The 19212-nt window shown below is 37.2% G+C and overlaps 1 protein-coding gene across 1 annotated transcript in view; it reads right to left on the minus strand.

Annotated features, from left to right (window-relative positions):
* LAMA2 (laminin subunit alpha 2) overlaps window positions 1-19212 on the minus strand; it is a 705005-nt gene that overhangs the window by 503052 nt on the left and 182741 nt on the right. Inside the window, exons 4-5 of the mRNA XM_089333528.1 lie at window positions 17533-17703; window positions 10314-10426 (exon numbers count right to left, since the gene is read on the minus strand). Of these exons, the coding sequence (XP_089189654.1) occupies window positions 10314-10426; window positions 17533-17703 (284 nt within the window). The remainder of the gene's footprint in view (window positions 1-10313; window positions 10427-17532; window positions 17704-19212) is intronic.

A 19212-nucleotide genomic window follows, 5' to 3' on the forward strand; every position in this document is an offset into this window, starting at 1 on the left:
AAAAATTCTCCTTAGAGAATATTTTAGTGAAACATTTTGCCCAATGTCTAGGATAAAATATGTTTCCATGAATTCTCAGTAGAAACTTTCTAGGCACAAAAATGCCTGTGTTGTGATTCTAACCATGAATACTCATGTATTATATAAGTATTTATATGATAAAAGTCATAATTTAGGCAAATAATAAGTTAGTTCATTGCCTCTTTTTCTACTTAATATGGGACTTTCATTGATGACTTAATTTAGCAAGCCAAAGAAACCTGTCCAGAATTTACTTCTTGAACATAATGCTATGTCAGCTTTTACAGTCCTCAAAGTTTACTGAGGTACTTTTCACTGCTATTCTTTCCAATATCTTATAATAAAAAAATTATTGCATCTCTCTCAGAATGTGTCAAAATTATGCCAAGAAATATTAGAGAACTGTGATTGAAAATATGAACCATTACCACCCCACACCCATTAGGATGGTAACTATAAAAAAACAAATCAGAAAATTACAATTGTTGGTGAACCTGTACAAAAATTGGAATTCTATTTAACTGCCATTTGGAATGTCAAATGGTGTAGGCAATACAGAAAACAGTGTGGCAATTCCTTAAAAAAAATTAGAAACAGAAATACCAATATATTTTGAAAAGATCTAGTAATCCAAATGTTGGATATATAATCAACACAAAATGAAAGCAAGGACTCAAATATGCCCATACTCATAGCAGCAATATTTGCAAAACTCAAAGTGAGGAAGTAACCCAAGGGTCCATTAGTGAACAAATGAATAACACACTGGGGTGCAAACACACAGTGGAGTATCGTTCCTCATTAAAAAGGGAGGAAATTTTTATCTAGCAAAGAGTTAATCAGGAATACAGCATTTCTTTTTGATTTTTATCTTTGATTTTCTTGTGTGTTTGGGAGTGAGCATGGGCTACATGCATAGCAAAACAGAGAAAGGTACAGAAATTCCCCATATATTCTTGTGCCCCCACACACGTCTTTCCCCATTATGACTTCTCTGATTAGATGGGTGCTTTTGATACAACTGATGACTCTATTTTGACATATCATATTCACCCAAAGTCCACAGTTTCAACTAGGGTTCGTTCTTGCTGTTGTACATTGTATAGGTTTGGACAAATGCGTCATCACACACATCTCTCCTTTTGCTATCATACAAAGTATTCCCACAGCCCTAAAATTTCTATTCTCTGACAACTCATCACCCTGTCCCTCTCAAACACTGATTTCTTTTTAAAGAAAGTGAAAAATATTTTTACTGTCAGTTTCTGCAGAGTGTAGATGAAAACCCTAACTCTGACATATCAAAAGGTAATTCACGAAGCAGGAGCTACTTCAGTGATCAGTCTGGGTGCTCCATGAGGTTATGTAAAGTAGAAGTATTTAAGGTACCACACATTTATATCATATAGGCTATTTTATAGCCAAACAGACTATAATTGCTTTATATATTCCCCTTTATGTCACAGTATACACTCCTATTCATCTAGATACATATTTACAATGCTAGCAGGGCCATTTGAAATCTAATGTGCCCAATACAAGTATGAGGATACTTCAAAAGTTTGCGGGAAAATGAAATTAAAAGGTAAATTAAAGAGTGAGTGTTGGTCTAGTGGTTAAGTCAATCTTTGGAATGCCTGTATCCCACATCAGAATATATCTGTGTTTGAGTCCCAGCTCCATGCCTGATTCTAGTTTCCTGCAGATACGCACCCTAGAAGGCCGCAGGTCATGGTTCAGTTGGTAGGGTCCCTGCCACCTCCATGAAAGACTTGGATTGAGTTCCTGGCCCCTGCACTGGGGCTGTTGCAGCCATCTGGGGAGTGAATTACCAGATGGGATCTAGCTGTCTTCCTCTTTGAAATAAATAAATATATAGATAAATATCTTCTTTAAGATTTTTAAAAATTTATTTGAAAGAGTTACAGAGAGAGGTAGAGACAGAGAGACAGGTCTTCCATCTGTTGCTTCACTCTACAGATGGCTGCAATGGACGGAGCTGCACCGATCCAAAGCCAGGAGCCAGGAGCTTCCTCTGGGTCTCCCATGAGGATGCAGGGCCAAAGGACTTGGGACATCTTCTACAGCTTTCCCAAGCCATAGCAGAGAGCTGGATCGGAAGAGGAGCAGCTGGGACATGAACCAGCGCCCATATGGGATGCCAGTGCTTCAGGCCAGGGCGTTAACCCGCTATGCCACAGTGCTGGCTCCATAAATAACTTCTTTAAAGAGAAGTTATTTGGTACAATAAATTTATAAGACAAGTTTTGGTGTAAAAATTTTTTAAATCCATGTATAGATTTTCATTAGACGCATTTTCTATGAACATTTTGAAGTCACCCTCATGTTAATCATAATAGTGGAATCTATTTACAAAAAAACTGCAAAATATCAGTTATGTGAACTACAATAAAATTAATTAGTTTATAAATCTTTTTGTGACTAATTTGATATTCTTGAGTATATTCAAAATTTGAAGGAAAAATATCTTTTCATCACTAATTATTCCTACTGAGAAAAAGCATGTATTCCAGTTGGCAACTATGAGCTTTTAGTATGGATAGTAAATAATAAGAAAATAGACCACATAAGTAAACTACTCAATTACTTGGCATTTTAAAGATTATTCTTCTTTGGTTCCTAACCTGAACCTCATTAATTACCTTAGGATCATCAAATGAACCAATGCTAAGAGGCACTGCTCATCTGCATTTTTGAACAGGTGCTCTTGGCTGTACTATATTACAAGGCCAATTTTCCTTTTCCTCATTCATTGTCTCAGCTAATTTGCTATCAACTACCATGACCTCCTAACAGCAAACCTGGCTGAAAAGCTACAAGTATTTGTACAAACAAATGAAGGTGAAGAATTTTGACAAAGAAATTTATTACTTTTAATATTTAGATGCAAATGGACTAATAAGCAAAAGGTGCTGCTGCCCCCCAATATCTCCATTTGGGGGTGGGGGAAGGGTACATTCTCTTGGCTATTACCTTGACTGGAAAAATGTGACACAGTCAGATTTTGTATATTTAAACAAATAAACTGAACACTGGTAGGTGTACTTGTGGTGGGAGCCTCCAAATGGAAGCTCACTATATGCAGCCATCCAACCTTGATTAAAGACTCTCTCTTTTGTCTGTCTCTGTGTCTCAAATAAAAAAAATGCTTTAAAATTCAAGCAATAGGTATGATACTCTAACTGTAGAACAGAAGGCATTATAGTTTCAATGCTCATCTCTGATTTTTAAAAAAGATTTTATGTATCTGAAAAGCAGGTGACAATGAGAAAGGGAGAGGTAGAGAAAGCCATCTTATAACCATAGGTTAATTCCCCAAATGCCCTCAACACCTGGGGCTGGGCCAGGCCGATACCAGGAGCCTGGAACTCCACCCAGGTCTCCCACATGGATGGCAGAGGCAGAAACACTTGAACCATCTTCCACTGTCTTCCCAGGCTCATTAGCAGGGAGCTGGATCAGAAGCAGAACAGCCAGGACTCAAATCCGCACTTTGATAAGGGATGCGGGAGATGTAGGCAGCAGTTGAACTCACGGTGTCACAATGCTGCCCCCTCTACCTCAAGTAACTCCTTTTAAGCTTTCATTATATAGATATTATTTCTCATGAAATACTGAAAATATATTGAACAAGATATTTTTCTCAAGTTATAATCAAAATACAACTTGTATGTAGCCCAGGAATTAAACCACTTGAGTGTGTATAATTTTTCTGTCACTTTCTTACATTATTCCCACCATATCTATTCTGCTTAACGTTATTTTCAGGGTAGAAGATGAGGATCTAATATTTACTAAGTGTCAACTTACCTGTAGTAAGATGCAAGGCTCTTTGCCTACATCTCATCACCTTATCCCTAAGATAATCCTCTTAATAAGAGCTGGGGCCAGCACTGTGGCACAGTAGGCTAAGCCTCCATCTGTGGCGCCAGCATCCCATATGGGCACCAGTTAGTGTTCAACTGCTCCTCTTCTGATCCAGCTTCCTACTGATGTGCCTGGGAAGGAAGTGGAAGATAATGCAAGTGCCTAGGTCCTTGCAACCATGTGGGAGACTGGGAAGAAGCACCTGGCTCCTGGCTTCGGATTGACTCAACTCCAGCCTTTGCAGCCGTTTGCGGAGTGAACCAGTAGATGGAAGTCCTTTCTCTCTGTTTCTCCCTCTCTCTGACTGTAACTCTGCCTCTAAGATAAATAAATAAATCTTAAAAAAAAAAAGAAGAAAAAAGTGCTACTATGTGCTCTGTTTTAGACATTACCAAATTGAAGAATACAAACCTGGGCTAATTTACCTGAAGTAAACAAAGTGCAACAAAAGAAGTGACAGGTGAGAAATGGAAGCTGGACACAATTCAATCTTCTCCTCTTTCCTCAGCATCATTCTGATTTTATTTACCTTTTACATGTTTTAATGGCTTAGGATAATATTGAAAAAATGTATTAAGAATTAAAATACATATGCTACCCCATTCCTTATTTTGTCAATTTCTAAAAAAGAATCTCCTATGTTATAGGTAAAAGTTATATATCAAATTTATGCAAAATAGTATATAAAAAGTATAATTTGTGCTTTAGAAGATCAAGGAAATCATATTAAAAGATGTTTATTCTGGTGCAAAAAATTTGGAAACACATGCATATGAGCAGTCTTCTGAAAGTTCATGGAAGATGTGTATTATGAAAAAATTATGCATGAATTTCAAAAATTTCTTGCCCCTAAATAACGCTTTTAAATATCATTTTCCATGAAGTCTTTGAAACACATTCATATGTGAGCATATAAAGTAAAACTGAAACTCCTACAATAAAATGAAAAAATAGTCAATATCTCACCATAATGATGAATGCAGTTGCTTTAGATGTGGGAGCCTCAGACAGCTGTGAAAATTACCCACATTCAATCTATTTTAGGAATTCCTATTCAGTCCTTTCATAACAGAATTAGTGTGATTTAAAAATTTTACCATTGTTTTTCCCAGAGATTTCTTCCCTATATATTATTGTTCCTATTTCAAAAGAAACAACCCTTTAATTTATGTCATGGCTTCAAGTAGCATTTTTCTGAGTAGTCATCTTGACTCTATTTGAAACAGGATCTGTATTTCCAAAATGTTTACATTATCATGATTTATTAGATTTTATCAGCATTTTAAATCAAAATACATGAGAGAGAGAGAGAGAGAAAGGTCTTCCTTTTCCGCTGGTTCACCCCCCACAATGGCTGCTTTGGCCGGCGCACTGCAGCTGGTGCACCGCGCTGATCCAAAGCCAGAAGCCAGGTGCTTCTCCTTGTCTCCCATATCGGTGCAGGGCCCAAGCACTTGGGCCATCTTCCACTGCACTCCCAGGCCACAGCAGAGAGCTGGACTGGAAGAGGAGCAACCGGGACAGAATCCGGCGCCCCAATCCGGCGCCCCAACTGGGACTAGAACCTGGTGTGCCGGCGCCCCAGACAGAGGATTAGCCTAGTAAGCCCTGGTGCCAGCCCTCCTCTCCATTCTTATTCCAAATTTTTTCCACTAGGAAACAATAAAATCTCAAGCCAAAAACAAAATAAAATAAATTCTAGTCCCAGACTCCTTGGTTACAAAAGAAGAGTTAAATTAATTAGAACCTCCTTTTCCAAACAATATTATAACTGTGGCAGTCACACAGAGTGTAACAAATATGACAATGTTTACAGCATCTTTAGAAAGATTAGAGAGAAAATTTACTTCATGCTTTATATAGAAAATATCAGCTTACCTCCCCGGAAAAAACTGTATGTTGAAATCCTACCCTTTAATGAGCCCTTCTGATTGTCCTTAAATTGCTGTCTATTTTGGTTTGCTGTTACACTGGGGTTTTACATGCACACCAGTGAAAGAGTTAAGCTTCTCTGGGAGTGTATACTGATTCTAGGTCCTTATAATAGCTGTAAATGCCAGATGGAGTTCAGTTGTTATATTGTTATTATCATTATTTCAACTTTCTTGCCATCATACTATAATATTTATTCTGCTGCTCTGGAAGTTGTGGCACAAAATGATTAAATCATTTGCTCAAGATATCCTGTGAGTAAATAGAATTCAGAAAAGTTAATAACCCCTTAGTAATAAATGTCTGAAAACAATCTACTTATAAAATAAGTAGCTACTTTCTTCTAAATAAATCATTCTATTATTGTAACACTTATTGCAAATGTTAAAATGTAAAAGAAATTTCCCAGTGTGGTGATTTAATCAAGGAAATCTAATGTGCATTGAAATTTAAAATTGTAATTTATTAAAAAGTGCTTCATACAGGAACTATGTAGCTATGGCACTTGTTGAGATTCACACATCTTAACGAGGAAAACTAATAAATGCTCAAATCTTTGGATGAACCAATGGCAATCAATTATTTAGTGATATGTACACATTTATTACAACACTCCTAGCTTTGGCTCCCACCTGGATAATACCTCATATTGTGCTGAATAACCTAGTAATCCTACATGGTATAGGAAAGAGAATCTATGCCACTTTAGAGGCATTGGAGTGTACCAGGAAATGGAAGACTCATTCCCATTTTGTGACAAAACCAATGATGTCTGTATTTTCCCATGGAATCCAGAAGAACATAGTGTGGTGATTCTTGAACCTGAACTGGGGAGGAGGCGTGGTGGCTTAAAATACATTTAACAAAAAATTCTTATGAGCTCTCTAGGCTGAGATCTTCAGATTCCCAGTTAGGAGATAACTAGTAGAGTATGAGTTCTGGGTTTAGACCAGGATGAAATCACAGCCTTCCCTACACTAAGTTTATAAAGTAGTCCAAGTAGTTTAACTTTTAGAAGACTCAATTGCTTCAACTATTCAACTATAACACTGGGTACCTCACAGGGCTATTTTGAGAAGTTAAATAACATGGATGTCCATGCTGTTTCCATTGCATATGTTTTAAAATTGTCTTTCTGCAGCTTTGTTTCATTGCTCAGGAAGTGTTACCCACATGTGGTGCTGTTTCTCATTCCCAAGTCTGAGGTCAAATGAGAAATGTTAATCCCATTTTTCAGAAGAATTCCAACAAAATCAGTGTAACTTTTTACGTAACTGAATATTTGACTAAATTAAAACATTGACTCAAGTAGCAATAATGATTTATATCATTTTATAGAGGATTTGTGATCCCCTCTCTCTGATCCCCTATACAAAGTAGGCTGATTTGCCAGAAATAGGAGAGGGCTCAAGTAAATGAGGATGTAGGCAGACACATCCCTAGAACGTAGGGCCATTGGCACACTTATGCTCTGAGCCAGTCCCACTTGCAATTCCAGACTTCAGAGCCAGGAGACCTGGGTTATACACAGAACTCTGCTACTTGTTATAGTGACCGATCATTAAGATTTCTTTGACAATTCATTCATCTTAAGGGTATTAAGATAAATGGGAGGAAGAAAAGAAAATCAGGAAAACAAATCCATATATTAAGAAACACTGTGGGAATGCGTAAGTGCGCATGCAAAACAAATTTAGGAAAATATAGATGGCTTCATTGAAAAAACGAGCTTTCAAGTGAATCCTCTGACTGGCTGCATTAATACTGATAGGAAAGTTGGATAGAAATCATTTTGTAAGGGGATCGACATGTAGCCTAGGCCTTCAGATGCCAGTTGAGAAGCTTGCCTTGTAGGGCTGGCATGGTGCCGTAGCACGAAAAGCCTCTGCCCATGACATTGTGGCTGGTTCACACCCTGGCTGTTCCACTCCCTTCTAATGGCCTGGGAAAAGCAGTAGAGGATGGCCCAAGTGTTTGGGCCCCTAGCATCCATATGGAAGACCCAGATGAAGCTCTTGGTTTCAACCTGGAGTAGTGAACCAGATAGCTGCAACTCTGACTTTCAAATAAATAAGTGGATCTTAAAAAAAGAAGAGGGGCCGGCACCGTGGCTCACTTGGTTGATCCTCTGCCTGCGGTGCTGGCATCCCACATGGGAACTGGGTTCTAGTCCCGGTTGCTCCTCTTCCAGTCCAGCTCTCTGCTGTGGCCCGGGAGGGCAGTGGAGGATGGCCCAAGTGCTTGGACCCTGCCCCTGCATGGGAAACCAGGGGGAAGCACCTGGATCCTGGCTTCATATGGGCGCAGCGCACCGGCTGTAGCGACCATTTCAGGGGTAAACCAACGGAAGGAAGACCTTTCTCTCTGTCTCTGTCAAGTAAAATTTTCAAAAAAAAAATTAGAAAAAAGAAGAAAAAGTAAAAAGAAGCTGACACTGCACAATGAAGCATCTTGATTTGATTCCCACTTCTGGCACCCAATTCCACCTCACTGCAACTGGATGACTCAGTTAACTGGGCACCTGGCATTCAGGTAGGAGACTTGAACTGTGTTCACTATGCCTAAATTTGGCTCTACCTTGACCTTGATGACTGTAGGCAGTTGGGGAATGAATAAAAGGATGAGAACACACACATTCATATTATCTCTCTCAAATGGATGATTTCTTTAAAAAAAATTCAAAGAAATGATTTAGTAAAAACTTGTGATTACACCATCCAGCTGTAAATTCAAGGTAAAAATGCTATGTTTGATGACAGGTAAATGGTATTATGTTTAAGTTCAAAAGGTAGTGTAAGTGATTTATACAAATTATATTAATAACGGACTCTTGCTGCATGTGCAATCTAAATAAGTAGAGAGCAATAAACCATCACTATTTATTAATTCTCTGTCCCAGGAGGTGACCCAATTCATTGGACAACCAACTCATTCTTAATTGGCGAAGTAGACTTTTAAGGATCATATGAGTTGAGGAATTACTGGCCCAGTTGTTTTTTAACCAAAGGGGGACAAAGTCCATTTTGAGGCTAGGATCTCTGGGAATTCACGCATGGGGTTAAATGACCTAAAGCCTGATTAAGCCACTCCCTGACAATGCTCCAGGATTGCCTAGTAGATGTTCACTCCGCGCTGATATTCAGCTGCTATATATCGGGATGGATAGAATTAATTCATGGCAGTGGCAACTGAGCTGCAGCACTGAGCCCCTGTGCCATCCATTTGCCCAGATCCTGAAGCATCCCTTTCGCATGGAAGCAGGGTTGAGCAATGGGAGTTATCACGGTGATGGCTCCCCAGTCAGTTAACTGTATCTGTGAGACTTCATTGGTGCAGCCTTTGATGAAATGGGCCTAGACTCTGGAGGAAGGAAATTGTCCTTATGTTTGTGGCAAATGACATCCACTAGAGAAACTGCTGATGCTCCACTGGTTCCTGCCTACCCACACCATGACAACCTGTGAAAACCACGAGCTCTCTGGTGTACAGGGTTTGTGATTAGCTACGTTGACCATCCCTGCTTCACTAACCATGAACTCTTCCTGATGTGTTTCCACAATGGGTAAAGAAGGAAAAGATGAGGATTCCTTCTAGGCTGATTTCATAGAAACTAAGAGAAACAGGTTGAATTATAAGGGTCATTATGTTCAATGCCTCCAATCTCAGCCTTCAGACAATTAAATCACTTTGTATTTGGAATTAACAGGAAAATAGGGGAATATTTTTCTAGATCCCACACTAAATCAATTTGCAAGCCTAAATACTTTGGGGATAATGCTTCTTGATTAATAACTTGAGCTTGATCTGAGTTTTGTAAACAGAAGTAATAAAGACATTAAGAAGGCACTCAGCCAATGCAACACAAATTCTAACAACTTCTAGCATCAATTTTATATACGAGGTTAATTCAAATGTTTGTGGAAATTGGAATTTTTAATGTGAAAAAATTAACATCCTCACATAATTTTTCATAATATGCATTTTCCCACAAAATTTTGAAAAGTTTTTGCAAATACAAGGCTTCTTACTTTGTTTAGTGGCTCAAATTTAATTTAACCAAACTGCAATAGTCTGCTCAACTCTCAGTAATAAGAGGAAATTTACCCCAAATCCTTGTTATCCAAGAACCTTTAAGTGCACATGCCATTGTTATCTTAAAAATTAAAAATGGCACTGTTGCATTTTCTTTATGTGAAAGTTGGTTAATCTGTATTTTCATTAAGTCCAATGAATTCACACGGAGTCAGCTCTTGTTCAATTCCTAAAACCCTTCACGTGGAAGCATTTTAGCTGCACATCATAAACAAATGTCAAAGTTTAATGTAGCTACAAATGAGCAGGGCCCTTTGTTCATTGTATCAAGAAAATAATAGAATGTGATAAGAAATAATATGTGCTTGCTCAAAAAAACAAATAAATACCAAATACAAGATACAATTTGAAGAGTGAAAAAGAAGAAGGAGGCACTATACCTGTTGTAAATCAAGCGTAATTGTCACATAATGGTATTCGATTCCATTCTTAATACTGGGACTCTGCCACCAAGTGTTCTTCCCATCAATAGCGTTTGTAATCGGGTGTCTCTCTATTCAGTCATTAGTAGCATGAGAAAGGAGGAGAGAAGATCATATAATGAGTTGACAGTTATTTCTTTAAAGGGAAAAAAAAGTAAAGCTAATTAAAACAATCATCCTGTGGATATCAAACATAAAAATAAAAAGAGAGCAACTCATATCGCTAACAGAATTTATTAAGAGACAACTGTTTCATAGTACTGTGCATGGCATTAGGAAATTGTTAAATGCTTAGGCTGTAAGAGAAGCTGCTTGGCACTGCAGCATCAACTAAAATGGGCAGCTTTAAAGATAACCAAAGAAAGTGTGAAGAAATAATATTGAAATCCAATTGATGTGTCAATCATTCAAAGCAAATCTCTACTGTTTGAAGCAGCTCTACTAGGCCATCCACTTTGTGAACAAAAACAGGAAATTGGGAATTGTGGTAGAAAGGCATTTGAAGATTTGCCCATCTGACACATTCATTATTACCAAGACTTGGGCAATCCAGTGTGTATCTGGTTTTAATACAAGATGTTGTTAAAGCCTCCCTATGAGGCTTTTTGCAGCAATTCTTCAACTTGCCAATTTTCTTCTACTACCAAAAACTATCATGAAAAATGTCCCAAACTTCATATAATCTTTTTTTTTAAAGATTTATTTATTTATTTGAAAGAGTTACACAGAAAGAGAAGGAGAGGCAGAGAGAGGGGGCGAGAGAGGTCTTCTATTCACTGGTTCAGTCCCCAATTGGCCACAACAGCTGGAGCTGCACTGATCTGAAGCCAGGAGCCAGGAAATTCTTCCAGGTCTCCCACCTGGGTGCAGAGGCCCAAGGACTCGTACCATATTCTACTGCTCTCCCAAGCCATAGCAGAGGGTTGGGTTGGAAGTGGAATAGCTGGGTCTCGAACCAGCGCCCATAGGGGATGCTGGCATTGCAGGTGGCGGCTTTACCCACTAGGACACAGCACCTGCCCCACATAATCATTAATTATAGTAGCTAACTTCTTTCTTATAATCCTGCAACCTTGAAGATTCTTATCTCTTTCAATGTAGCTCAACAAAGGCGTCAGTATAAGACCTGGGTCCTCTCACGCTTTGGTGACGTCTTGGCTCCCAGTCTTCAGTTCTCGTTTGAAATCTTTAGATTTCATTTTCCAAGTAACCCAACTTCTATTCCTTTCCTCCTCTTCTAAAGAGGCCCAGCTCATGGAGGATGATGGAAGGAGTGCAGATTGTTGATATCCCTGGATCTGCAGTAAGAAATCTAGCTGTTTCTTGTCTCACTTGGAAGTGAACACATTTGTCCACTGAAGCGTAAGCAAAGTGGAAGCAAGTTTCCCTGGCATTCTCCTGTTCCTTACAGATTAAGTACACCCTGAAGTGACAACTGACAGCTTTGGTATGGCTTATTTTCTGAAAAGATGTTTTAAATGAACAGTCTTTTAGATTAGAACACAATCCTTTTGTAAATTGAAGGAATACCTCACATAATGAACAAATCACCCCCACTGTAAGTAGCAATCTTGGACTCTCAATTTGCCTATGTGAGGTAGTAAGCCAGCTGTGTATTCTAATGGTAATGAATGGGTACAAGATTTAGAATAAGAGGAGCTGACATATGTGGTGCTAGATAATTCTCCTGGCTCCAACATTTAGTACTTAACTGAACATGGACAATACCTCTGTGTGTATCCCTGAAAAAGGGATAACAAAATTCTACTCACATCAGTAGCTTCCAGATTTTTCACTTTCAGAAAGAAAATTAAAACTTAAAAAAATAGTATCTGAGAGCTTTGTGTAATTGAAAAACAAGTTCGAGCTGTGCATTTTTTTAAAAAAACTTTTATTTAGTAAATATAATTTTCCAAAGTACAGTTCATGGATTACAATGGCTTCCCCCCCATAACTTCCCTCCCACCCGCACCCCTCCCATCTCCCGCTCCCTCTCCCATTCCATTCACATCAAGATTCATTTTCAATTATCTTTATATACAGAAGATCGATTTACTATATATTAAACATTTCATCAGTTTGCACCCACACAGAACATAAAAGTGTAAAATACTGTTTCAGTACTAATTATAGCATTACTTCACATTGGACAACATATTAAGGACAGAGATCCCACATAAGGAGTAAGTACACAGTGACTCCTGTTGTTGACTTAACAATTTGACACTCTTGTTTATGGTGTCAGTAATCTCCCTAGGCTCTAGTCATGAGTTGCCAAGGCTATGGAAGCCTCTTGAGTTCGCTGACTCTGATCTTATTTAGACAAGGTCATAGTCAAAGTGGAAGTTCTCTCCTCCCTTCAGAGAAAGGTACCTCCTTCTTTGATGGCCCCGTTCTTTCCACTGGGATCTCACTCACAGTGCAGAGATCTTTCATGTAGTTGTTTTTTTGTTTGTTTGTTTGTTTGTTTGCCAGAGTGTCTTGGCTTTCCATGCCTAAAATACTCTCATGGGCTCTTCAGCCAGATCCGAATGCCTTAAGGGCTGATTCTGAGGCCAAAGTGCTGTTTAGGACACCTGCCATTCTACGAGTCTGCTGTGTATCCCGCTTCCCATGTTGGATCATTCTCTCCATTTTTTATTTTATCAGTTAGTATTAGCAGACACTAGTCTTGTTTGTGTGATCCCTTTGACTCTTAGACCTATCAGTGTGATCAACTGTGAATTGAAATTGATCACTTGGACTAGTGAGATGGCATTGGTACATGCAATTTTGATGGGATTGTGTTGGAATCCCCTGGCACATTTCTAACTCCACCATTTGGACATGCTCAATCAGACTTGCCCCAAATGGTGGAGTTAGCTTTGCATTTTTCAAATAACAACCCACAATCTACTTCTACCATCATTTAATATGCTATATTATTTCATGAAATGAAGGACATTTAATACAGTAGTTTTTAAAAGACATAATATTAAAATGAAAGACAATCTTTTAAAGTGCAGCCTTTTTGTTTTCATGAAAAAAACTGTCCTCATTTGTCATAGACTATTGAAGACAACTCATATTGGAACTTTGGACTCACAGGGTCACCTATAAACACCACAGCTATTAATAATGTAACTGTCCATATGTGTACATAAAATGCATGTGTTCAAAATGTATACTCTTCTCAATCTTAGAGATAAATTATACTTAATAAAAATTTTGTAAATAAAAATTAAGAATTAAGCAATAATAAGTCCTCCATGCCATAGAAGTCTGACAGTGAAGTTTTATATTAAAAGCTGAGTATTTATCAAATTTGTTATTTTCTGATTTGTGAAAAGTTTTATCATATTAATTTTATTTAAGCAGTCAGCTTTAACTTTTAGCTAAAACCATAAAGGCTATGTCTTTGTATTACTTATAGTATGACACCAAATTTTCAAATACAAAATTCATATTTCAGGATCTGAGTGTATGGAACAGGATAAAAATATTTCACTTTTTGGCAAAATTATAATTAAACAGCTAGACAGACTTTATTTTGTACCAATTCTTATCATATTAGGAGTCCATGAGATGAGGCTCCTGAACATATTTAATAATTACCACTAGTTATTTAAGATGCAGAAGGTTGTAGGTCATTATAATAATAAATAGATAAATAACATATCAATTAAATGCCCCTGGTGGTATGAGTGAGTGTAGAAATTGGCACATTAAGAATCAGAACCTTAAATGAAATATTACTGGCATTGCTTCTAAGGAAAAAAATAAATATCATAGCAAACATTCTTCAAAATCACCTTTACAGATTGTGGGCTTAAAGTATGATAGAAATAAACACATAAATCCTGACATTTCCAGATCAAATTCATGGCTCTTAGGTAATAGTGAGAGACATCTTTTAATTAGAAACTTTGATACAGGCCACCTTGGGTCAAACTGATATGAGAATAAGTCATGAAAAGGAGGACTGGGAGATGAATCAACAATTAGTCATAATGCTCATTATTAAAGTTTAATCATGATTAATTTGCAAATACTGATTAATTGCTAGTGTACTTCCCTTTTTTAAAAAGAGATGGAAACATAAAACATTCTTGACAGAGGTAACTATGCAGCTCAACCAAATGACTAATACCATCTGAAAACTGGCTAGGGAATTGTTGCGGTAAAACTTTTAAACTGCTAGTTTTTAATTGCGAGGCATACTGTATCAACAGTCAGAAAGTTCACCATGGTTTTTCTTTGCATGAGTAATTAAGTGCAGACATTCCTGACTTATTCTACAAGTTCACTGAATCTTTGTAATTTTATCATCTGTTGCTTTTAACACATTCATGTGATTTACTGCTTGGTTTTTACTCTTGTAGGGATTTATTTTTTTCTAAATTTCTAGTACAAAACATGATTTAGAAATGCAATGAAGCCAGTCAAATTTAAAAACACTACAAGTAAATATAAATTTAGAAATACAAAGTACACTACATATGTGTCTTTTCTTACTGAAACCAATTATTCAATTTGGCTACAGTGTGAAAACATGAGTAGGATTACTTACACACTATCTTCCAAGAGGTATAAGAGACCTTGAATAGAGAACCTTGAAGATAAGTCACAATGTAGCTATTGGACTTAGTTTGACAAATGTATTTCAACCAACTTTCCAATCAAGTATCTACCTATTTTCTACCTCAATCTTGGCATTTTCATCCAATCATGTCTCTAGGATTGTATGCATTTGTTTCTTTATCTCATTCCCTATGCATGTGTATGTGCATTCACATACATATATTCATATTTTATGTATGAAAATATATCACTGTATAAATCTATATTTAACACAATGTATACAACCCGTATGTATGTTTTTACATATTCAGTAAACATATACATATACTTACACACATATATACACATACATGTATATATACAAGCATACATGATTTCCATTCTTCTATAACTCTCCCTCTCCACTCATCCATTTTTTGAGTACATAAAATGATTTATGAAATTAGTAGTGTATAAACACACATACACAATATATATTTGCATGTTACATTTCTTAACATGTAATAAATTAAAATTTTGTGTTTAATTTTATTCATTCAGTTCCTTCCAATTTCTTGATGTGAGCACCAATTGCTATAAACTTCCCTCTAACACTGCTTTTTGCTGTATCCCATGTGTTTTTTATATGTTGTTTGGCACATCCTTGAGCATCATTTCTAAGGCTGGAAAAGTAGTGACAAATTTTTTCAATTTGTTGGGTATAAGAAGTCTTTATTTCACCTTCATTCATAAATGAGAGCATTGCAGGACAGAGTATTCTTTGCTGACAGTTTTTTTTTTCTTTTAATACTTGGACTATGTCTCTCCATTTTATCCTAGCCCCTAGGGTTTCTGATGTGAATTCAGTTGCGAATCTAGTTGGGGATCCTGATAGTAATTTGGTGTTTTTCTTATGCACATATTAGAATCTATTCTTCATGTTTTCTATTGAAAGTCTGAGTTTGACTGCAACATGTCGTCTGGAAGATCTTTCCTGGTAATGTCTATTTGGAGTTCTGTGTGACTTGTTTACTTGGACATCCTTTCTCCAAGTTGGGAAAGTTTTCTGTAATTATTTCACTGAACAGGCCTTCTAATCCATTCTCTCTTTCTACACCTTCAAGAACTCCTAAGACCCATATGTTGGGTCATCTGATAGTATCCCACAAATCTCCAACACTGTTTATAATTTTTCTAATTATTTCTTCAGCTTTTGGTCTAAGAAATTTCCAAAGACTTCTCTTCTAGCAAGGATATACTTCCTTCTCCCTCACCAAGTCTGTCATTAAGGCTTTTCACTGTATTTGTTATTTTACATATTGAATTCTTCATTTCCAATGTTTCAGTTTGATTTCTCTTCAAAATATAAATCTCATAGGAGAAATTTTCTTCCATGTCATGTATGGATTTCTCTAACTTGTCAATTTGTTTCTCATTGCTTCTGATTAATTCTATGATTAGTTTTTTGAATTCCTTTTTCAAGAGTTTCATCAGTCTCTTATCTCTTCATCTTCACATTCTAATACCGAAGTGCTGTGTTCCTTTGGGGGTGTCATCTTGTGTTCCTTATTCTTGTTTCTTGAATTTATGAATTTATTTTTTGGCATTGTGGGAGTATTCGGTTTTCTCCTCTAATGGCTGTTATCTTTGACCTATGTCTCCTTAGCTTAATGGAGTGTCTGCTCTTTCAGTGAATACCCAGAGGTGTGTGTTGAGTGTAGTCAGGGAGCTCTGGTCAGTGCTCCAAGGTGGGGCAAGTATCCAGTGTGACACCCCAGTTGGGCATGGTAGATCTTCTCTATTGTCATCAGAGAAGAGGCTGGCAGGACACAGTGCATCTTCTGCTCCTCAAGACTGTGTGAGTCTTTTGCACTAAGAAGGTGGAAACTCTCTGACTCAAAGATAAGGGTGCAGTGTGTAGCTGGGTCTCTGAGAAATCACTATGTGCAGTACTAAAGGCTCAGGCCTCCCTGATTGCCTGGGGTGGGTTATTGTAGTGGGATCTGTGTTCACATGAGGCCTGCACAGATCCTTTGTGCAGTTCATGTCGCAGCATGGGTGAATGTTGTACCCACTGTGGTCTAATATAGGACACTGACCACCTTGGAAGAGAGGAGGTGAAGGTCTGATTACACTGAATGAGATATTACTTCTAACAGGAAGCCTTCATTTATGCCAAGGCTGACTTTGTGACTCTTCTTTAGGACCCTGTGCTCATTTCTTCCATCATGCCCTACCATATTACAGAACAACAGTCAGCTTCTTGCATGATTTCCTCATTAGCTGAGTCCAAGGACCACACCTATTCCCTCTTCAGTCTCACACACAGTACCTGGAACAAGAACTATAGCCCAAATTAATAAGGCATCCTCGTATGCCAGGATGCAGCCAATCTAATGACTGTCATAATTTTTCAAGTGAGAATCCTTTCTGATCGCTATGCCTGGCACATATTGGGAATTCAAATATACAACATTAGTTTAATGATGGGTTGGGTAGGACACAAAATGGCTCAAAATATAAGAAAAGTTCTCGCATTCCTGAGACCACAAGTTCTTTGGATTTAATATAACCTGGGTCCAAAATATCTCAAATATAGATGCAGCCATTACAAAGAATTATACACTAAAATACATACGGTTTGGATTGGTGCTATTTTGATTGCAGATTCGACATTGTGGATTCCTTACAGGCTGCCCAGGGACATGCTCTACCAACTTGCAATACATTTCAGGTTCTTTTTCTCCACATGTTGCATTGGTTGTGATGAGAGCATTTGACGCAAGATTCAGGACAGCAGGGAATAAACCTGAAAAGAAATGGACCAATGAAGGTTTGTCGGCTAAACAGTTATAATTTTTCTATATTTCAAAATGCAATTAAAATAGATTTTTTCATTAATTTTAATTAATCCACAAATAAGTGATATAACTGAATTAACTCAGTATATTATATAAATGCTGTATTATACAAAGAATTGAAGCTAGCACTGTCTTCTTAATTTTTAACCTCTAATATTTAATTTGAAAGAAGGTCCTGTCTCTACTACATATTCCAGAAATCTTCTGAGTACATTATTGGTAAGGATAATACAAAATTTTCCATTTTCCATTTCAGCTATTTTATATCTAATATTAAACTATAGCCAAATGTAAAGTTTCTGCAGCTATGTAACTTTGTTTTTTATGGTCACCATATACACTAATTACAACTTACTATAAATGCTTAGAGTTATGAATCCTCTATATTCAAACTAAGGAAGACAGAGAATGATGAGAGATTTTGGAAAGTCATTCCTCACTGATTTCTGTACTTTACAGCCATATTATACATCAATATCTTGCCAAAACCAAGTTCTCATAATAGTCAATGATCATAAAGCAGAAATTATTTCTCAGATAAAAGAGAAGTGTTTGACTTGCATAGATAAAATCTCAGAGGTCTCAGAAAGGCCAGGGAGGACTTTCTTTCCATGTGAGATGCCAATTCAGGCTCTTTACTTCCTGTAATTCAATGTCAATTCTGCCTCATGCGTGTCAAATGTCTTTATTTTGTAAGTCTCTTTTCAATTACTGTACAGGAATTTCTAGGACAAAGTGAATCTGAGCCTGCTAATAATTTGATTCAATTATTTAAGGAACATACCAACTAGTTAGGGTGTTTCAGCTTTTTACATGTTCCAAGTATGTCTACATCCATTCAACTTCTAATAGAAAATCCTTCCTCACTAACTCTTGTAGCCTGATAGTTTACTGAAATCTCTAGCGTTTTCAGTTCCAAAGTGTTTTCCCCTTTCCATTATCCTTAACACTTGTCACATACTGGGAACAAAGCAGTCACTCAATATTTCTGTAAAAGAATGAACTGATGAATTATGAATATTGGCTAGATAAATGTTGTAAATGATGATGATAGCCAGCACTGTGGAATATCTATCACATGCCAGGCACTATTCTGTCATGCATGGTTACAAGTGATTCCTGTCAGAGGAATACTCACTGTAGTAGTTCCTGCTGGCTGATTGTCTGCCTCCTTTGAATTGTACCTACTTGGTGTCGGTGATTAATATTATAAACTTAGCAACACAAGCTCCTGAATAAAGAACAGTGCCAACCTTAAATAAGGTACACTGATGGGAAGGTCAGTTAATACTACAAGCTGCCTGCTACTGTATCTCCAACTGCCGATTTAAAAGAGAGCTTATGTACAGTTGGTGCTGTACGTGTTAGTTACATATTATTTAAAAAGAAAAAATGTCATTTGAGTCAGATTTACTAGACTGCAGTTTTTGATGCCCTTTTTAAGTACAAAACTGTAA

Source organism: Oryctolagus cuniculus, chromosome 5 (genome assembly GCF_051225735.1).
Source record: "Oryctolagus cuniculus isolate XC-2025 breed Fujian yellow rabbit chromosome 5, ASM5122573v1, whole genome shotgun sequence".
Taxonomy (NCBI): domain Eukaryota; kingdom Metazoa; phylum Chordata; class Mammalia; order Lagomorpha; family Leporidae; genus Oryctolagus; species Oryctolagus cuniculus.